This window comes from Rhea americana, unplaced genomic scaffold (assembly GCF_003343005.1).
Source record: "Rhea americana isolate MKP2758 unplaced genomic scaffold, rheAme1 scaffold_348, whole genome shotgun sequence".
In the NCBI taxonomy this organism is placed as follows: domain Eukaryota; kingdom Metazoa; phylum Chordata; class Aves; order Rheiformes; family Rheidae; genus Rhea; species Rhea americana.
The window spans coordinates 450,762-470,991 of NW_028186477.1; the positions used below are offsets into that span (position 1 = coordinate 450,762).

General features: G+C 39.9%; 1 protein-coding gene across 1 annotated transcript in view; it reads left to right on the forward strand.

The window, feature by feature from the left end:
• The window catches only part of RAB10 (RAB10, member RAS oncogene family), a 55,620-nt gene that overhangs the window by 22,291 nt on the left and 13,099 nt on the right, over positions 1-20,230 (forward strand). Inside the window, exon 5 of the mRNA XM_085311717.1 lies at positions 11,463-11,523. Within this exon, the coding sequence (XP_085167843.1) occupies positions 11,463-11,523 (61 nt within the window). The remainder of the gene's footprint in view (positions 1-11,462; positions 11,524-20,230) is intronic.

The window sequence follows — 20,230 nt, forward strand, 5'->3', positions numbered from 1 at the left end:
ACCCAAGTCCCCAGCAAGCAACAAAGCATGGGAGAGAGGAAGTCTGGTCAGGAGATAGGTGCCTCCAGTGCTTCAGAAGGGCGTCTCCAGCTGTGATCATTGGCAGCTTTCCTATTGGTGTTAGTGTATTCAGGCTCAGCTGGCTCTGTCTTCCTGGCAGAACTTGTTTTCTATTTGTATCTGCAGGTGGGGAAGGAAACTGCCTTCTCTTGCCAGAAATTGAAGTCTCCCAAGATGGAGAGGGTTGAAGACTCCAGCTGCTTGTTCTAGCATAGCCTGTGGCTTTCCCTCCTTCCRTGCAACCTTTCTTGTGTCCCTTCTGAGTCACTGTAGAGAGCTTTGCTCAGTCTCTTTCAGTCTCCAGAGTCCTGTTGCAGGCCAGTCAGTAGGGGTGTACCCAAGGAATGGCTACTTGGTCCAATTTTCTTTAACATTGTCAGTGACCTAGTTGATGGGACAGTGTGCCCTGTGCAAGTTTGCAGATGATACACTATTGAAGGGAGTGGTTCAAATACCAGATGGTCAGGAAATCGTTCAGAGGAATATTGGCAGGTGAGAGAAATGGGCAAAGAGGAACCTGATGAAGTTCAATAAAGGGAAATGCAAAGGCCTGCACCTGGAGAGGAATACCCTATGCACCAATACAGGCTAGGGGCTGACCTACTAGAAAGCAGCTCTGCAGAGAAGTACCAGGGGATCCTGATGGACAACAAGTTAACCATGAGGCAGCAAGATGATCTTATAGCAAAGAGGACCAATAGTATCCTGGGCTACATTTGGAGGAGCATTGCCAGCAGGTTGAGAGAAATGATCCTTCCCATCTACTCAGCCCTGGTTAGGCCACATACAGAGTCCTGTGTCCAGTTTTTGGGCTCCCCAGTATGAGAAAGACATGGACATACTGGAGCAAGTCCAGTAAAGGGCCTCAAAGATGATTAAGAGAATCTAGAGGCTAGGAGAGCTGAGACTACTCTAGCATGGCGAAGATAAGGCTGGAAGGGGAGGAATCTTGTCAGTATAAATACCTGATGAGAGAGAGTAAAAAAGGCAAAGCCTTCAGGCTTTTCAGTGTTTTTTGGTGAAAGGACAAGAAGCAACAGGCACAAATTGAAATTCAGGAAATTCCTTTCAAACATAAGAGAAAGCTTTTTTACTATGAGAGTGATCAAACATAGGAACAGGTTGCCTAGGGAAGTTGTGGAGTCTCCATTTTTGAAGGTATTCAAAACCTGACTGGATTTAGCTCTGAGCAAGCTGCTCTAGTAGATCCTGCTTGAGCAGGGGCTTGGACTTGGATAATCTATAGAGGTCGTTTTCAACCTCAACTATTCTGTGATTCTTGATAACCTCCTTGCTGGTACTGGGGATTCCTCTTGGGTCCCCCCTCAGCCTTTTCTTCTCCAGGCTGAACAACCCAAATTCACATTGCTCCCTTGAGTGTTCTACTCTGCAGCATCTTGGTGGCCTCTACTGAAATCGATCCAGTTTGTTTTTCTTGTATTGGAGGACCCAAGACTAGAGACTATATTCTGGATTTTGTCTAAGAGTTGCTGAGTAAAGGGCTCACCAATTGTTACTGCAGGAAAATAGAATCATAGAATCGGTAAGGTTGGAAGGGAGCTCTGGAGATCATCTAATCCAACCTCCCTGCTCAGCAGGGTCATCTACAGCATGTTAGATGGGATTGCGTCCAGGTGAGTTTTGAAGATCTCCAGAGAAGGAGACTCCACAACCTCTCTGGGAAACCTGTTCCGGTGCTCTGTCACTCTTACAATGAAGAAATTCCCTGTCACCTTCAGGCGGAACTTCCTGTGCTTCAGTTCTTGCCCATTGACTCATGTCCTGTCACATGGGACAACTGAAAAGAGTTTGTCCCCGTCCCCTTGACATCCTCCCTTCAGGTACTTACACACATTGGTAAGAAAGATTCCCCCCCCTCCCCGGTCTTCTCTTCCCCAGGCTGAACAGGCCCAGCTCTCGCAGACGTTCCTCACAGGAGACACGCTCCAGCCCTCTGAGCATCTTTGTAGCCCTACGCTGGACTCTCTCCAGTAGCTCCATGTCTCTCTTGGACTGGGGAGCCCAGAACTGGACACAGGACTCGAGATGAGGCCTCATTGGGGCTGAGTAGAGGGGCAGGATCCCCTCCCTCGACCTGCTGGCAACACTCTTCCTAATGCACCCCAGGAGACCATTGGCCTTCTTGGCCACAAGGGCACCTTGCTGGCTCATGGTCAACTTGTCATCCACCAGCACTCCCAGGTCCTTCTCTGCAGAGCTGCTCTCCACAAGGTCAGACCCCAGCTTGTACAGATGCCTAGGGTTATTCCTCCCTAGGTGCAGGACCCTGCACTTGCCCTTGTTGAACCTCAGGAGGTTCCTCTCCGCCCAGCTCTCCAGCCTGTCCAGGTCTCTCTGAATGGCAGCACAGCCCTCACGTGTGTCAGCCACTCCTCCCAGCTTGGCATCCTCAGCAAACTTGCTGAGGAGGCACTCTGTCCCCTCATCCAGGTCCTTGATGAAGAAGTAGAACAGGATGGGACCCAGTCCTGAGCCCTGGGTGACCCCATTAGCCACAGGCCTCCAACTGGACTCCATGCCACTGATGACGACCCTCTGAGCTCTGCCTTTCAGCCACTTCTCAAGCCACCTCACTGTCCACTCRTCYAACCCACACTTCCTGAGCTTCTCTAGGAGGATGTTATGGGAGAGTGTGTCCAAAGCCTTGCTGAAGTCAAGGGGCACAACGTCCACTGCTCTCCCCTCATCTACCCAGCCAGTCATTCCATTGTAGAAGGCTATCAGGTTGGTTAAGCAGGATTTCCCCTTGGTGAATCCATGCTGGCTACTCCTCATCACCTTCTTCTCCTCCACATGTCTGGAGATGACATCCCGAATGAGCTGTTCCATCACCTTTCCAGGGATGGAGGTGAGGTTGACCGGCCTATAGTTCCCTGGGTCCTCCTTCTTGCCCTTCTTGAAGACTGGAGTGACACTGGCTTTCTTCCAGTCCTCAGGCACCTCGCCAGCTCTCCAGGACCTTTCCAAGATGATGGAGAGCAGCCTGGCAACAACATCTGCCAGCTCCCTCAGTACCCGTCGGTGCATCCCATCCAGGCCCATGGATCTGTGGATGTCCAGCCTGCCCAGAAGGTCTCTAATCCTTTCCTCCTCAACCAAAGGAAAGTCTTCCCTTCTCTGGACTTTCTCCCTCACRTCCAGGCTCTGSGATTCCTGAGGGCTGCCCTTAGCAGTGAAGACTGAAGCAAGGAAGGCATTCAGTAATTCTGCCTTCTCTGTATCCCTTGTCACCAGGGCCCCCGCCCCGTTCAGTAGCGGGCCCACATTTTCCCTAGTCCTCCTCTTGCTGCTGATGTATTTGAAGAAGTCCTTCCTGTTGTCCTTGACATCCCTTGCMAGACTCAATTCCAGCTGGGCCTTAGCCTTCCTCACAGCATCTCTACATCTGACTGCAGAGTATGTAGAGATACGCCTTGTGCACCTCGCCACTTTCACAGTGGTGGCTCTAGGCACCGTCTTAAGTATACTTGTTTTCTGGGCCCTTTTCTGCACAAACTGCTAAGACTAACTGTCCTGTTGCTATGCTCCTGGAAGCTGTTAYATCTGAGCAATGGTATGTAGTTGCTTTTTAAAACAAATAGAAGACCTTGAGTTGTTGTGACTTGTGAGACTACTAAGAAACGGTATCATGTACACTTGTGTTGTTCAAGTTCGTAGTCTTTTTCTTAAGCATTTATTTTAGGTTTAAGCAGCACAGTAGTAGCCTTTAGTTAAAAAGAATGGATATTTGCTTTCGTGTAGGCACTTCATTCTTGATYTGTTCCATAGTAGTAGTTGCTTTTCCTGGATAATGTCTCTTCAGCTTTTGGAGTTGTCTGCAATGGTTTATGCACTTGCAGGTTTTAGTGTGAGGTCAAGAAAAATCAAAAAGAAAGGACAAATTTTGCTAGTGAACTTAGCTTACTGTGTGTATCTACTGTCTGGGTGTTGTCTCAGTTCTTTTTGTTGAAACAAAGAAGAAAAAATTCACCATAGAGCCATGTAAGTAACCTGCCCCAGYTTTTCTAAGGGAAGGAACTCGCATCAGGGCTGAAAATGTAACCATGCTAGCCAGATTTTTTAGATCACTTTTTGTAAAACTTTGATTTTGAGTATACTACTCCTTCTGTTAATCTTACTCTTCCTCTTCYTTTACCTAGTTCCCCATCTGCAGATGAAGAACACAGCATGGGCAAGTGCTAGAGCAAAGCCTGAGATATCTAGTTTCTCTTTCCACTTCTGAAACGAGCCTCCTAAAGATAGCCCAGGSCTGAGGCCCTCTGGCCTGTGCTGGTTGTCAGACCTATTTCTGTGTTCTGTGGTAGGTTAGTGTTCTTGGGAGTGATCCATGACAGCTGACAGCTCTCCTTAAGAGCTGGAGAAGAGATTTGTGAGGGTGGGATACTAAAGCGTTCTCCGAGGGCTTGCATGATTTTTGGAAAACTTTCATTCAGTGATCTAAATTTTTTCACTTTTCCAAAGAAAGACAGAGGTGTTTGTTTTTTGTTTAAGTTTGTGTTAAGCAGTACTGTGGCTTCTCCTTCTTCAAGGAATTTATTGCCACACGTGAGTATAGAAAAGAACCAGTCTCAATTGTGTGACTGTGTGTATGGATAGGCATATGTATATAAATACACATACACTCAAGAAAATCAACAGATAAGCATGTATATAAAGCAAGCTTCTTCTGAAAGAGGAAGACTGGCTGTTTTATTTGCTTATAGGATTAAATACTAAATCTATTTAAAAGCTGGAGAAGGTACATTCAGTACTGTAAAATAGAGGGCTACCTTGATAGCTATTTTATATCTTCCTACAGAGGTGTTAGCAAAACTAGTGTTTCCTGCTTACGTTTAGACTAAGAACACTGAGTATTTGCATGTTGTCAGACTCTAAAGCATTGATATGCTCCTCCTGGTATTGACCAGCTTGCTCCATTTCCTGTTGCTGGTCTCCAATATTTATTTGGCTCCTTCCCCAAGCAGCTGAACATATTATACTTGATCAGGGCTAGATACAAGGAAGAGTTCAGATGCGATGTAATCCGTGATTCCTAATGAATAAATACCTTGTTAGAGAAACTAGTTATAATCTARCGTATCATTTTTTTACTTGGGTTAAAGATGTGAAGACGGAAGAGAGATCTTATGTCTAACTCACACAATTAAAGCCTCTGAAAAATAGTGTTTGCACTTAAAATGTTGAGTGGTTGAGAATGTTATATATTCCTACCTTGTAAGTAGGTTTCTAGGGGGATTGGTGGGGCATCTTTTTGATTTAGTGTTCTGCCCTAGGCAAATTAATAAACTTGATAAAGCAGTATCTGGCCTGGGAATTTGTTCTTAGAAGTTATCTTCTGCATTAAGTTGTTAAGCTTAAGAAAACCTTATTATATATATCTGCCTTGAGAATGCTGGTGGTCTCAGAATCAAATAGTTCTGTGTAAGGAGATTAGACATGCCTAGAATTAGATCTGTAACTTCAACTCCTTTCCCCCGCCTCCACACCCAAGTTTAGGCTGCAAGATACTGCTGTGTTCTGCTGCTGCTGGTGAGCTTTCTTCTGTTGCATTCTTGCCTCTCTAAACTTTCTTTTTTAGAGCAAAAGATTTTTTTTTCCTAGGGCTGCTTACTGTGCCCTACCATAACCTCTACAGGTAACTAAAAGATACCTGTTTTCCCTCTGGTTTTGTAGTGTTTGCTTAGTGGTGCTAATTAGGTATGTTAGTTCTTAGTATTAATGCAACATTTATGGTTGTCATTCCTTGTTATTCTGATTTTGAAATTTGTTTATTCAAAGACACATTGCAGGTAGAGCTCTCCCTTTCTGGCTAGTCAGTCTCTTAYGCTGGAGTTTCTAACAAGGTAGGCAGTAAAGATTGTTTCATATCTCTCTGTGGCTATTAAAGCAGTTGGAAAAATTCCACCTTGGTTTAGTTGTTTGAAAGGGATTTATGGGGGCATATTCAGTTGTACTTTTAAATGTTACTTTAGAAAAAACACTATAGCCCAAGCTGAGAGTTTCTTCAGCAGACCTTATGTAGGATTACTGATCACTGGAAACAAATACAAGTAAGTGATGTCATCCAGATGGCTCTGAGTATTCATCAGAAAGTTTGAATGTGGCTTGCAGTGTATTGCATTAATTCAGGTGTTGATATAGCTGTAGTTCAAGTACACTGTTAAGAAAAATACCTGGCAGTTGCCAGAGCCTGTAAGTTAAAAGGTAGACAACTTGAAGACATAAGACTTGAGTTGAATTTGTGTACTTTTGCTTTTCTTACCAGAGTTGAAAATAGGTAATATTGTTAAGGTAATATATTTTTAATATAATTACAAATACTATATATATTTGTAATATTATTTACAAATATATATATATTTTTAAAGCAGATAATTAAGTACAAAATACATTTAGTTACGTGCACTTATCTGAAGTTGACAGTGATTTGCTGCTCAGTTGCACTGTCGGGTTCTTAGCGCTGCGGCATTGCCCCTGTCGTGCTGTACGTTCCATCTACTGCTACGCAGTGTCCTGGCTTAGCTGTGTGATATCTCTCTTGTGAAAAAAATGCAGGCAAATTGAGGCTGTCTGAAAGGGGACTAGTTCATCATTTGTAGCTCTGAAATGGACTGGAAAATAACTTTCTCCTTTTCTCTTATGTTGATGGCATTGTCTTTCACTTTTCAAGAATAGTTGTTTTGTGATTCACCAATGGAAGATTGATCTTTGCAGAAACTTGGAATGGGCCTGAGAAGGTGAAATGTGATATATAACTGTCTGGATGCAGTAGTTATTAATTTTAAGGATTGTCCTTTTCTGAAATAAGACCTGAGTCTTCATTGTAGTCTGAGAGCAATGGAATCTCAGAACTGATGAGCAAGTAGTTCTGTATTCACCAATACCTTCAGATATTTAAACTCATMCAAATTGAACTGGAATGTTCTGTCAGGAGTAATTGAACCATCTGATGCCTCTGGTGATATAGAGCCTTAAGAGCTTGACTTCAGTGCCCTGATGCAGAAGCCTAACATTTAAGCTTCTGCAACTGTTTTTGGCCTGCATGTAACAGTTCATAGTGCTTTGTAGCCAATAGGCAAAAGTGGTTTTCAGAATTAGAGTAATGACAGATTTTGGGTTTTGCACATCATGAAGCCTTGATGCTAGAGGTCCAGTAATCTAAAGAAGGCATAAACAGTTTCTGTCTTTTTAATGCTGTGAGTTCAGTTTTTGGTCAGTCCTRGGCCCATACTAGTTGCTTAGAGCAACATAAGAGAGTTGGAGGAAACCCAGGAGTGAGCTAGTAACCTTGCATGACCTGCCTGTAAGAAAACTTTGTTATTGAACTGTGTGAACTACACTAAAGCATAAGACACTTCTCAAACTTTTATTTGAAAAATTGAGTTATCTTAAAGATTTTTGTTGTCAATATGCTTCCAGGTTTTTCTGTGAATTCCACCTTGCTCTAAACTGTTAGAATTAATKAATATTTTATCAACACTTAATGAGAGAATAATTTCATTTTCATCTTTAATTCATTAATTCTTCAAATTTGCAGTTCTTCTSTGATAGTAATATGGCCGTTGATAGTACTGCAGCGATTCTGCATGTCATTTTTTAAACCTGTTATTCCTCTTAAACTCTTTCCTGAAATTAATCTTGATGTCACTGGAAATTCCCCATATCTGTAGTCCATTTCTCTGAAGCCTTAAGGACTTAGCTGGAGAGTTCTTCAGTCAGGCCTAGAGCTGAACTGRTTTTAATAGCTGTGCAAAAGTCCACTTTTTCCAGTCTGTTAAAATTAGTTTGAAAGTATTTATGGGCAAATGGCCATTGCTATTTATAACATTCTTTCTGCTAGGAAGGCTGAACTAGTATTGTGGTGTAGTTGGAGTGGAAGCAGAGTGTAACATGGAATTAGAGATTTATTTTATCCCCAAATACTAAAGTTAGCTAAATCCCTCTCAGTGCAGAAAAGAGTTAATTTGTTTGGCTAGCTTAGCAGCTTGCTTTATCTTCATGTATAAATGTACCTGTCAAACACCCTGCTCTATCTGGGCAGAACCTAAAAGTAAGCATCACTGTATAACATACTTCTATTTATGATGTTTTGGCAAATGCTATGTGCCATTAATGTTTGATACGACAGCAAATAYTGCTGTGGAACACTACATCACAGCAAACAGCTTGGCTAAAAGCAGCAAAATGGGGGGGAGGAGCTTTAAACTGCTTTTTGGGCAGTTTTATATGTTGGCTGTTAGCCATTTAGTGGGTTTGTTTTTCAAAGCCTGTACTAGCTATGTTGATTTACAAATTTAGCTTAACATGAGTAATGAAATATTGCTTGGCTAGCTGGAAAGAATCAAGCGCTTTGAGCTGTTGTCTTCTGATTTGCTGACAGCTTCATCCGTGGCTTGCATCTGACCGAGGGAGACCCCGTCCGGTGAGGTTTAAAGCTAGSGGAAGGGAGGAAAGCTTGCTTTCTTTGGAAGAAACCACACAAGTGTTCCTTAGTGTGTTGTTTTGTTTTGTTTAAAAAAAAAGCTTAAAATCTCTTGCATTGTTAGAGGCCTTTAACAAGGTGCCTTTGAATGCCTGGCTATTCAGATTGCGGTGAAACATCTGCAGGGCTTCACAGAAATGCTCTCTTTACCGGTATCACGCTGGACTCCTGTAGACTTGGCTTCCTGACAACAGAGTAACTAACCAATACTAACAGAGTATTTCAAATAAAACATCTGTGCCAGGTAACCTGAATTTGGAGTCTAAAAATTATAAGCTGATATCCTAGAATTAGGGGACAACTTTGGCCTTTGATTGCAGTCTTGCTTTAAAGTTCCAAGATACGGTGAATTCTGCCCCTTTAAGCTTGTGTTAGTGTTTATGAAATACTTAAACTACTGTTACACATGGCATAGGCAGCTCTGAAGAATTGCATTTGATAATCATTTGGGGGTTATTTTCCATTTTCTTTTTTGTTGTATATTTACTACTTGTCACCATTTAGTGAAAGCACTCGTGCCTATGTGTGAAATAGGCCTATGGGGAAGGGGCATTCTCCCCTCCTCCCCTGCCCCCTCAGTTGTGCAGCCTTTCTCAGAGAGACTCTAGTATCCTGATTTTTAGGAAAAAAAATAATATTTTAATATTCAACTTTACTGTACATGGTACTTCATTTTGTATTTTGKATTAAAGGAGTTAAACTCTGTAGAGTTTAAACCAGAGTTCCCATGTAGACTTGTATAATAAGCAGTGTTTCCTAAGCTCTATTTAATCTTAATCAGCGTAAAATGACCTTGTAGATTTAGGAGAGAAATTTGTGATTTCAGCTGCTGCTTCAAAAAAGGCTAAATATAAGCAGAGTTTTAGAAAACATGAAGATTCGCCAGCATTGTTTCTCTGGTTTGAATTGAAAACCAGACCTCTGACATCTAATTTCTATCAGAGCATTTTGAGAATACTGCTGTTAGTGTTCCAGCTCCACTGGATATAGTCAGTGCAAATAATTGTAAGCATTTGAGGAAAAACAAGGTTGAAAAAGACAGAGTTCACAGGTCACTCTTGATCCGGAAGAGCAGGTGAGGGTTCCTTGTCCTGACTTGCCTTGTGCTGCATCTGCTTCAGTCTGAGCCCATCTTTTCTGGACAAGAGTGATAAGTTTTTCACCAGGATCTTTCATGATGTTCATATTTCCCTAACTTTGCTGGAAGTTTCTAACTCGGTGCATGCAAGGCAATGTTTGTTCATTCGGGGGGCAGRTTTGCTCAGTTGGTTAGAAGCATGGTGCTGCTAGTGCCAAGGTCGTGGGTTCAGTCCCCATATGGGGCTATGCTGAGGGTTGGACTAGATGATCTCCAGAGGTCCCTTCCAACCTAACCAGTCTATGATTTCTATGATTTTAGAATTGCCTCTCTAGTGGTATATAGTTATTCTGTGAATGTAAAATGGTAATCTCTTACCCTTCAGTTTTTCCTCTTTTTTCCCCCCTTAGAAAGAACTGCTGATGCATAAAAGAAATTCTTGGTTAACAGACATGCAGTATTGCATTTTGTACTACTGACATCCATCCCTTGCTTTTTGTCTTCAAGGTTGTCGGTTTCTTGTTTTAATTGTGCTTTCTGGAATGCCTCTCAATTGTGTAAGCGGCAGACTTTAATATGACAATTTATTACACCAGAATTAATAATGCAAATATTAAATACTAGTTTCAACATTGATCTTGGCTGACAATCTGTCTCCTGTTTGATAGTTTCCTCTTTTCTAAAGCTTTTCAGTACAACTGTCCTTCTCTTCCTCTTTGGTCAGTCCTTGCCCCATACTTAGCTAACTTTCTTGCAGTACCATTTCAGATTTTGCCACAATTTAACATGTGATTTATTTTGTATTAGCCAATATTAAAAGTAAAACCTTATTCTTGCTCTGTCATTGAAGATGATCTCTGCTTATCCTAAATTTTGAGACATGTTAGGCCCTTCTGACGTGTTCTGCTTCGCTTGTACAAAGCCAGAGGCAAGACCAGAGATTTGATTCGGATGAAGAGAAATAATGGTTGGGTTCCAAATAATTCTGATAGAGAGAACTTGTGTTTTATTGCTGGTAAAAGCTTCATGTCACTTACAGCTTTCTGTTTACATGATTGAAATTTGAGGTTGACTTTGTGTGTTTAATTCAAGAGACATTTCAGTGCTTTAGCTGCTTGCATCAGCAGTATAAAAGGCTGTTTTTAATAGTCTGCAGTCTTGTCACATGCTCTGTTTTAAGCTCTCCCACTGACTTCTTCGAATTAAGGTAAACAGGTAACAAGCAGTAACATTTTTGAGGTCAATTTTATTCTTACAAATAGATTACTTAAGATTAACAAAAAGGAGAATCTCATAAAAAAAAGTTTAGCAGTTTTTTGAGAGGCAGTTTGAGAAATAGTGCCTAATCACAAGGATTAGGCATAAAAATTAAATATAAAAAAACACATTATTTTTGAGTATCTGCAAAATACCATGGTTTCATCTTTTGGGAAAATAATATTTTTAAAAAATAAGAAAAAGCTTGCTATTTGAATTAGGATATTTAAATTTATACCAAACCCCCAAATTTCTTTTTTTAGAAGTTCTTCAGGAAAATTGTACAAGTTTGAGTATTTTTCATTGCTTTTAAAACTTAGCAAGATATTTAAAAGTCTTTTAGGCCAGCTCATCTTAAAACACTTGAAAGTGTCCAAAGTTTGACCGATTGTTTAGATTTTTTGAAGCCTTGCTTGTGTTAGTAGGTATTCTCATGCATTCCAGCTTATTCTGATATTCTTGATTTGCATGACAATTCAACAAAAGAGAAAAAATGGAGTTGATGTGGAATTGCTCTTTTGTAAGTAAACACCAATTACTTATTTATGTATTTATTTATTTTAGGRATAGACTTCAAGATTAAAACTGTTGAATTACAAGGAAAGAAGATCAAGCTACAGATATGGTGAGTAATATTTCCAAGGAGCTACCTGGTGGCATTTTCTTAGATGACTTCTTTCAGAAGTAGGTTTTAATGAAGTGAAGTAATCTCAGAAGAGATTGCTGAGATTACGTTAAGGAATCTAATTTCATAACTGTATTTTGTAATTCCAGTAGTGGTAAAACTCCATGTAGTAAAACTGAAAGGTGGGGTGCTAGAGCAGTCTGAAGTGGTTTAAACTAATGTGACACTTTAATACATCCTGCTCACTCTCCAGCTTTTTTCAAGAAATAATGAAAAGATCTTTGTTGCATATGTAATTGCTGTTCCTGGATCATTACTTTGGACAGACTGTTGGCAAATCTCCTGTTTGGAAGGACAAGAATATTAGTAGTCTATGATTTAGTGGGAAGTGTTTTAGAACTGGAATTTTTAAACTACAAGTTGTCTTGAATCTATTTTAAATTGACCTGTAGCCTTCCTTTGCATAAGCAGGAAACTGCAGTCCATCTCTGCACTTGTTTTATATTTTTCCATAATAAACTGCAGACAACTTTTCAGTTGACTGAGATGATGACTGCTTTTCTATAGGAAAGTCTAACATGAGGCAAAACTTGAACGTTGTTTTCCTTTAGCTTTTTATGCATGTCTAGCTTGAGATTCTTTCTGTTTTAATAGCCCCTTAGCAAGTTAGGTCAAGAAAATTAATGGCTTTCCCCTAGCTTGCATTTTTGTTTAAACTCCCTCCTCAGCCAAGTATACATGTCACGGACGCACTCTCTACCTTTACTTTGAGTTCAGAACTTGAGTTTGCCTGTTTTGTCACTCTCTAATAAAATCCTTATTTATTGCTTGATGATGTTTGACATTCGTAAATGCAGATCTCTTAGTGCTCTGCAGCATGGATTTTAGCCAGAAGGAAGCATTGTTCTTCCTCTGAGCTGTCATTCTAATGCCATAAGACTGACTGAATGTTTAGCCTTCCTGACTAATGTTTTCTGAATACTTTGTGTTACTGCTCCTCTGAGTGTGCAGTCTCTCAGCTGTTTCTCATATCCTAGTTCTGTGAGAAACTCTTTAGCAGAAATAGGCCAACTTAGCTATTTAGTTTTTGTCCAGTGAAGAAAAGAATCATTAAATTTGATTTTGTTTTAAAAACTCTATAGCTGATGGATAAAGAAGCACTTGGATGATGAAGTAACTCTGTGCACAGAGGAATATATATTAATATATATTATTAATATTATAATAATATTATATGGGGGAGCAACAGAGGGTTGCTGTTAAGGGTAATGTTTTAGGTTGGGATGGCTGAAGAAAGATAGGTGTAGATGAGCTGGGAACTCAGAGCAGAACAGTAAAAAAGAAGAGACTGAGCCATTCAGGCTAAAGAGGCATTTAAGTGTAATATAGCTTTACTGATTGAGTTACTTGGGTTCTGTTGCTATGATCTTAGTCTGCTGGACTGCTAATGTTCAGATTTTCAACACAGATCAAAGCCTAACTTTTAACAATCATTTTGTGTATCTTTTTTTTTTTAACCAAACCAAGAAGAAAACTGTAAATTGCAACAGGATAGAAGGATAGAGCAAAATACTGAAATGACTTAAAATGAAGTCTTAGACTAAACATTGGAAAAAAATCTTCATGAAGTATATTAATTAAATATATGGAATAATGAGGATGTGGAATGTGTATATAGACAGACAAGCAAGCTGTAATGAAATTGTAAGCACTGTGGGGTTTAGTTGCTTAGAGAAATGAAGAGTTTGGATGAGCTGAGTTTTATTCTAATACAAGTATTAATCTTGCATAGTTTTGGCAAGTAACTTCAGTTCTGTAAGTTTTACTCTTTCCCCCCACCCCCGGAAGACCTTAAAGTACAAAGATACAGGTTCTCAGCATGATTGTGCTAACATGTGGTTCTCATTGTTAGATATTGGCATAATATTCATATATTTTACCAAATAAATTAATACTGACAAACTCATGCCCTAGGTATCATGGAATAGATTATTCCTAATTGTTGGACATGGAACTCTTCAAAATTTTTTATCGTCTTAGAGACATGGTTATTTTGGAGTACTGCACCAGGAAAYACTTTCCAAGTGAGGAGTGTTGATGGGACAAAGTCAAGAAATATTGTGAAGTGACACATAGGGAATTGCTAACTTTGCAGCACATAAGTGCATTCAGTACACTTTGGCAAARACAGGAGATGGTTTGTGAATGTAAAAAAGCATGTTCCTTGTTCTTGACAGTTTAAAGTTTCGCTTTTGAAATTAAACTTGTCAAATACTGGATAAAGTTTCCTATGGCACACACTCGTCATGCAAAAAGTACGGGGCTTTGTCTAGGTCTCTGTCATTTCCATCTTAGCTTCTAAAAGGAATTTTGCTGAACAGTGGTTTGTTGGTAGCTAGAATAGCAATGTGTTTTGGTTAAGATACTTTACTTTGTGTAATGCATCTATATTTAACTGTCACTTCCTATATTTAAACTGAGCCTTTATTTCTAGGAGTTATGTAGCTTATTTCCAGAACTACACCTCATTCCCTCCCCTTAGTAAGGAAGGGGGCATTTGGGCTGAGGATTTCCCTTCTAAACTTACGACTATACTGGTAGCTTTTCTTGCTTTGTGTCAAGAGTAGGGATTGTGCTTCTGTAACTGATGTAGATGCACAAAGGCTAACACAGTTGAGTTGACTTAAAGCATATATTCTGAAACATGRGTAGAACTTTCACGGGGACATGACTACCATACTCAAATAAGCTGATCAGTGAAGAGAAGACAGACTCAACTTCAGTTAGGCACAGGAGATGAGACGTTTGGTATTTGTGTACTTCCAGGTATGTTGTCCTTATGCTTGTGCATSAGGTATGTTTTAGGCAGGATATCCATGTTCAGAATTTAAAGGAGAAATGACTACTACTTCATTTCTGTCTGCCCCCTCCTGAAAACAGTTCACCCCTTTGTGAGTTTGTGTATCACTTTGTTTGCCCTGGTCCTTGTGTGAGCTTCTGAACTGCTACTTCTGACAAAAACCGGATACTGGGTGCAGTAACGGTGTTTGGCCTGGTCCACAACTGCAAGTTCAGCAGTGACTCTCTAAAGTGGAATGCTCATCTCTTCTTGCTGGTTGTCCATCTATTTTAAACATTTTGGGAAGCAAAGGTAGATTATTTTTATTATTATTAGTGGTGGTGGTAATAATAGTAGTTGTAGTGTTATTTAGATTGATACCCAGCTTGAGATTTTTTCAGTGCTTGACATTCATCTTTGTTTCAGAATAGTGAAATTCAGCTGTTTCCAGAATGACAGAGAGAGGCTAACAGATAATTTTGTATATTAAAGAACTTAGTATACGTTGGCCATTTTCCAAATATGAAGGAGTTTCTTTAAGTAAAGTTGTAAAATTGTTTACAAAGGAAATGGGCTTGATGATCACTGGCAAAAGCAATGRCTGAACAAACCTGTAGCTTACAGAACAAGCCTTGAAAGCTTGTTCTGCGTCAGTGGGGACAATTAAGTATTTGATTAAAGAGCGTTTGGTATTTACATAGGTGAAGGGTATATTTCTTTTCTYGTACAGAAAACAATAGAAATAAACTGTTTCTCAATTTAACATTACTATATTAGTCTGCCTCTTACTGAACCATGTAATCCTCCATCACCCAGGCATTAAATCTTTCCATGCTGCTGTCCTTGTATAGGAKTTGCTCTCTGTCTACAAAGCAGTATCATTGTATTTTACTGCCCTGCAGTGTCTTCAAAAACCCTGACGCTTGCTATGCTTTGTGTTGGTTAGTACAGATTTTTGTACTCTTCAGGGCAGGGGGAAGTCTGTTGTACCTTGTCTAGCACGATGAGAGATCAACGTCACTGAAAAGCAGATAAGAACAGCCCTTTCTAATACAGCTTTGCTGCTTTCCTAAAAAGCAGGATAACTATCTACCTCTTATAGGGTATGGAGACTAAGCACATGTGATGATATCAGTCATGCTTTGTCCTTTAAGATATGTAGGAGTGAAGTAAGAATACCCAAGGTCAAGCTGAGTTAAGCCTCACCAGAGGTGATAAACAACTTGCTATTTCCTAGCTCTTAAAGTGGAGTTGCTGTTCAGTAAAGTCTGAGCTAGGATTAAAGATACTGCTCCAAATGTAAATGTGAATCTTTGTTGCAAAGGTGACTGGGAAGTTGGGTCAAAGGGAAATGGAGAATGGGGGTTTTGGGTAGTGAACAGGACTGTGTGTGCATGAAACTTCTGTACAGCTTCAGTGACGCTGGGCAAGCTCAGCACAGCGCACAGGCTGCGAGGAGGAGGATGGGGCACTGCCCTCGGGACTAGCCTTCGGAGGGAATGCAGATCCAGCAGGAAGGATCATGGTATAGCAAATACTGGCTGGTAGCATGGGATGGAAGAATTGAGAATCTCCTTGATTAAGATCAGAAGTGGACGAGTAATACAGTAACCGAAAGTTTAGGATATAATGCCATATGAAAGTTACTTATGGTGGGATTGGTACAGGATTTGGCAGAAAACTATAGGTACAAATATTTGGAGATGAAAATATTTATTAAGCGTGGGACCTGGAAGTATGGGCACTGATAACTTTCTTGAAAGATACTAATGATTTCAATAATAGTCGTAGTACAGAGAAGGAAGGGAAAAGGGAAGAGCCAAAGAAGAATGATTACTGCTCCARAAAGAGGTAACATTATCACTGTAGAAGTGACACTTCTGAGGAATAGAGTAATAGAACTAAAAATTCAGCTGTGGAGAATGTAATATACACTCTAGGAGCTTGGATACAATTGCTTTGAAATGGAAGTTGAAGCTGAAAGGCTAAGGCATCCTGTAATTCACTGAATTTACTAGCATAAATGCAGCAATTGAAAAATTAAGTGKTTTTTTTTTTCCTGATACAATGGGTGAAATCATTTCCTGCAGGCAGGGAAATAAGTGTCACAGTCTAATATAAAATAAAATTTTGATGACCATCTTCAGAAAGGACAGGTAAGACGATCAGAGGAATGCAATAGCTGTTTTAGAAGGAACAACTAAAAAGATTAGGATTCTTCACGYTGTAGGAGAAGCGACCAAAGGGGATTTTTAAAAACATGAGTATCTTGGAAAAGGTAGATAAAGAATGGCTTGCTCATTGCCTCTTGCAATACAAGAACGTTAGTTCTAGCCAAAAGTTGGAAGGCGGCATATGAAAACCACAAGAAGTTACTTTAACACCTCACGTAGTTAAGGTGTGAAACTCCTCATTGCAAGGTGGTATGGTAACTGCAGTTTGACATGGATTTGAAAGGGAATTCACAAAAGAACAGCTTATTTGTGACTGTTAAATGTATAGATGTGATGTCTGAAGTGATTTCCGAAGTCCATGAACTACAAAAAACTAGAAGCTGTGATAATATTCTGGGGAAAATTCTGCTGTTGTCTGCTGCTGGAGAGAAGCTAGCTGAACCTCCAGCGTGACCAGGTGCGGCTGTTACATGCTTGTGGGTGCACRCGGAAATCAGCACCAGGTTTTTCATCTGATGAGGTGAAGGCTGAAAGGAAATATCACTGCTCTCCGTAAATACATAGTGGTGGAAGATGCCAAAGGAAGAAGGAAGCACTCTTTGAGCTCAAGGACTGTGGAAATCAAAGTTACTGGAAATCCACCGGTGGGGATGGGAGACACTACAGGAGATTCTAGTTCRGTGTAACGAGGATGAAGTAGAAAAAGGAAAAGGTAGAGATAAGGCTGGAAATAAAAAAGTCATGATGCATTCTGTTCTGCTGCTGCAGAAAAATATGTCTCAGGAGCCCTCTTTCTGATCCCTCACAAATATTCTGTGGAAGTCGTATGCAGAGAGTAACTACTCTGAGGTAGTCCATCTGTATCTGGACTCCGGWGTCTGGGCAAATTACTAGGAACTCCAAGAAGTAATCCCAAAGGTGAACTAGCGGGATGCTGATATTGGGAGAGTGAATTGATTTAAACAACAAAAAAATCCTATTGCTAACAGTGTGGAGTGCAGGAGGGCAGAAAGCTGTTCAAGAAATAGCTGCAGTATTTACATACAGGTTTCCCAGGGTTACAAGCAGAGTGAGGTTATGTGAATAGTGAGTGATCAGCCTTTTCAAGAGGTCAGTATTTGCTTTTCCAAGTGTAGTAGCTAATCCAAGTTTTCATTAAACTACATGGCATATACAGTTGTGTTTCTGCCCTGATTCTTAAAGACTAACCAAAATCTATGGATACAGCTATATTAAGAGTGTTGTAGAGGTTTGGGKGGACTCACCCTTGTTGATGTCTCATTTGTGAATTTTCGTTTGACAGATTGCCAGGAAAACTGATAATGTGCAGTGTGTATAGTCAGGCCTAAAATGAGGAACTCTARTAGGCTGGGATGTAAGCACACATGAGTGAAGTGTTTACCTCTTATTCCACCTAGGATGGACTTACTTTTAGAGTTGCTGCCCTGTAAGKGTCTGAGCAGGCTTGTTGTAATGTGGTGACTAGCACAACTAATGACAGAAAGTTGGGATCTAAACAGCTGGAACAGCTGAAGAACTTCCAAAGCTGAGGAAGACAAATATCATCTTCTCTTAATTGGGAAGTTTCCTTCAGTGGTATATACAACAGTTATACTTAAGAGTGTTACAGTAAAACAGCTATTAATATGGAATTGGCAAAAGGAGAAAATTGCTTTTGTAATAAAAAGCGCTTAATTCAGAGAATAGAAGACATCTTTTTTTTCCAGCCTAACTGACACTCTGATCCTCATGTCTTTACCTAAAACTTGAATGTCAGTGTGTTTTCCTAAGGTCTTGTTGACTGACTCCAAATTCTATAAATAACTTTATTTTTTTTAAATATGCAATTCTTAAATTTGTGTAGAAGAACATAAAGTAAAAATTCTTCTGTCAGTGCATTGTAGCTGGGAACACATACGTCTAGAAAAATTTCTGCAAAAATTTGATTTATTCTTCATTGAACTTCAGAAAGTGATTTTTTTTAAAAGCAACTTATGTTTCATGCCTAGTAGTTACAAAAATAATCACCCAAGCTGACACCAGTCCARGTAAGAAATTTGCCTCAGTGTAGCTAATTGAAATAGTTACACATGTATGGATTTCCTAATGTGTGCAAGAGCTGGCAAACAAGTATGGTGATGTCCACCTAGAGCTGCAAACGGCTGCACTAATTGCACGTGATCGTTCTTACTAATTTTTGTATTACCTCAAGAATGTCTAAAAGTTAACTCTTTTGCTATTTACAGCTTTTGAGACAATTTGGCAGGGATAGATTTCTACATAGCTTTTTTTCTGGATGAATGTTTCTTCAGAAACRCCAAAATTTACCAGTCATGAAGTGTCTTACAGATGTTCCTCTGTGCAGGAAGTCTTCTACCCAGTTGCTAAAAAACTTCTGGAGCCCACCTGATACCAGCAGTCAGTCTCAATCATTCAATACCATACTCTGCAGTATAGGTGTTTTTTTWAAAAAAGTTACTAGAAAATACAATGGGACATTATTAAAAACCTTAGGATTGTTTTTCTAGAAATTATTCGATTTAATACATTAAGGACCTTTATTTCATGCTATGTTGACTGGAGGGACCTTGTCATARATCATCAGGTATTATCTTTTTTTGCAACTGTGTAAACCTTTTATAAAGAAATGATGCTATCCTGTAACGTGTTTTGTTCTCTGCGAGGTCAGTTGGAAAGCTGTCCCAGAAACGCCCTTCTCTTATGGTTAGACTTTTAATATCATATAGTGTAGGCATACTTAAATGTTGGCGARTGAATAATAGATTTTTCACTTTTCTTGTGGTTTTCCTCTTCCTACTCCCAGTATTTACACAAGACAACCTTTTTGCCTTCATTTTGCAGCTAAACAAGCAGAGTTCTCTTAGTTTCCTCTTGCGCAGCAGTGTCTTGTTTTCCTTGGCTACCCTAATAGTCCTTGTCTACTTTTTTTTTTTTTTTTTTTTTAAGCTTGGAGAACTTTTGTTGTGGTCAGGCTGGTTGGGGAGCGCTCTAGATCTTGGGTGTAGGTGTTCCTACAGCAAGCATTTATTTAAGAGACACCCATAGCTTTCGAGCTTATGTCTTAAAGGTTGAACAAAAGAATGGAAACTTAGGGCAATAAACAAGATGTGGTCTCAGATCCTCTGATGCCATTTACATGAGGAGGCTTCATCAGTCTTGGACAGTTTGAAAATGTAACTCATTTTCCTCTGTGGTGTTTCCTTCAATCAGTTCTCTAATATCAGATCCATTAAGAGTTATCTTTGACTAATGAATGGAGAGATCCATTAAGAAGGGGAAAGGGCAAATACAGTCACTAGCTTTTCCCTCCCTGGCCTTCTTTTCATCCACTTGCTCAGTTTCAATTCCCAGAAAAAATACCAGAGGATTTAACTAAGCAAGTCAGTTGAAGGCATCTAGGAGAGGACAAGAAATGAGTAACAGTTAAGTGTTACCAAAACCAAATTGTATAAAATCAATCTAAATTCCTACTGTGACAGTTACAGGTCTTGTCAGTAGAGGAGAAACCACATTATCATTTATCATTTTAAGTAAAGTGTTTCTGACCCTGTCCTGTGTCATACAAGCAAGTTGGGGGAAAGTTAATTAGGTGAAAGAAATATCAATTGGGTACAAAACTTGTGGAGGAGGAATTAAACTATATGTAAGCAGAATCATAGAATCAGTAAGGTCG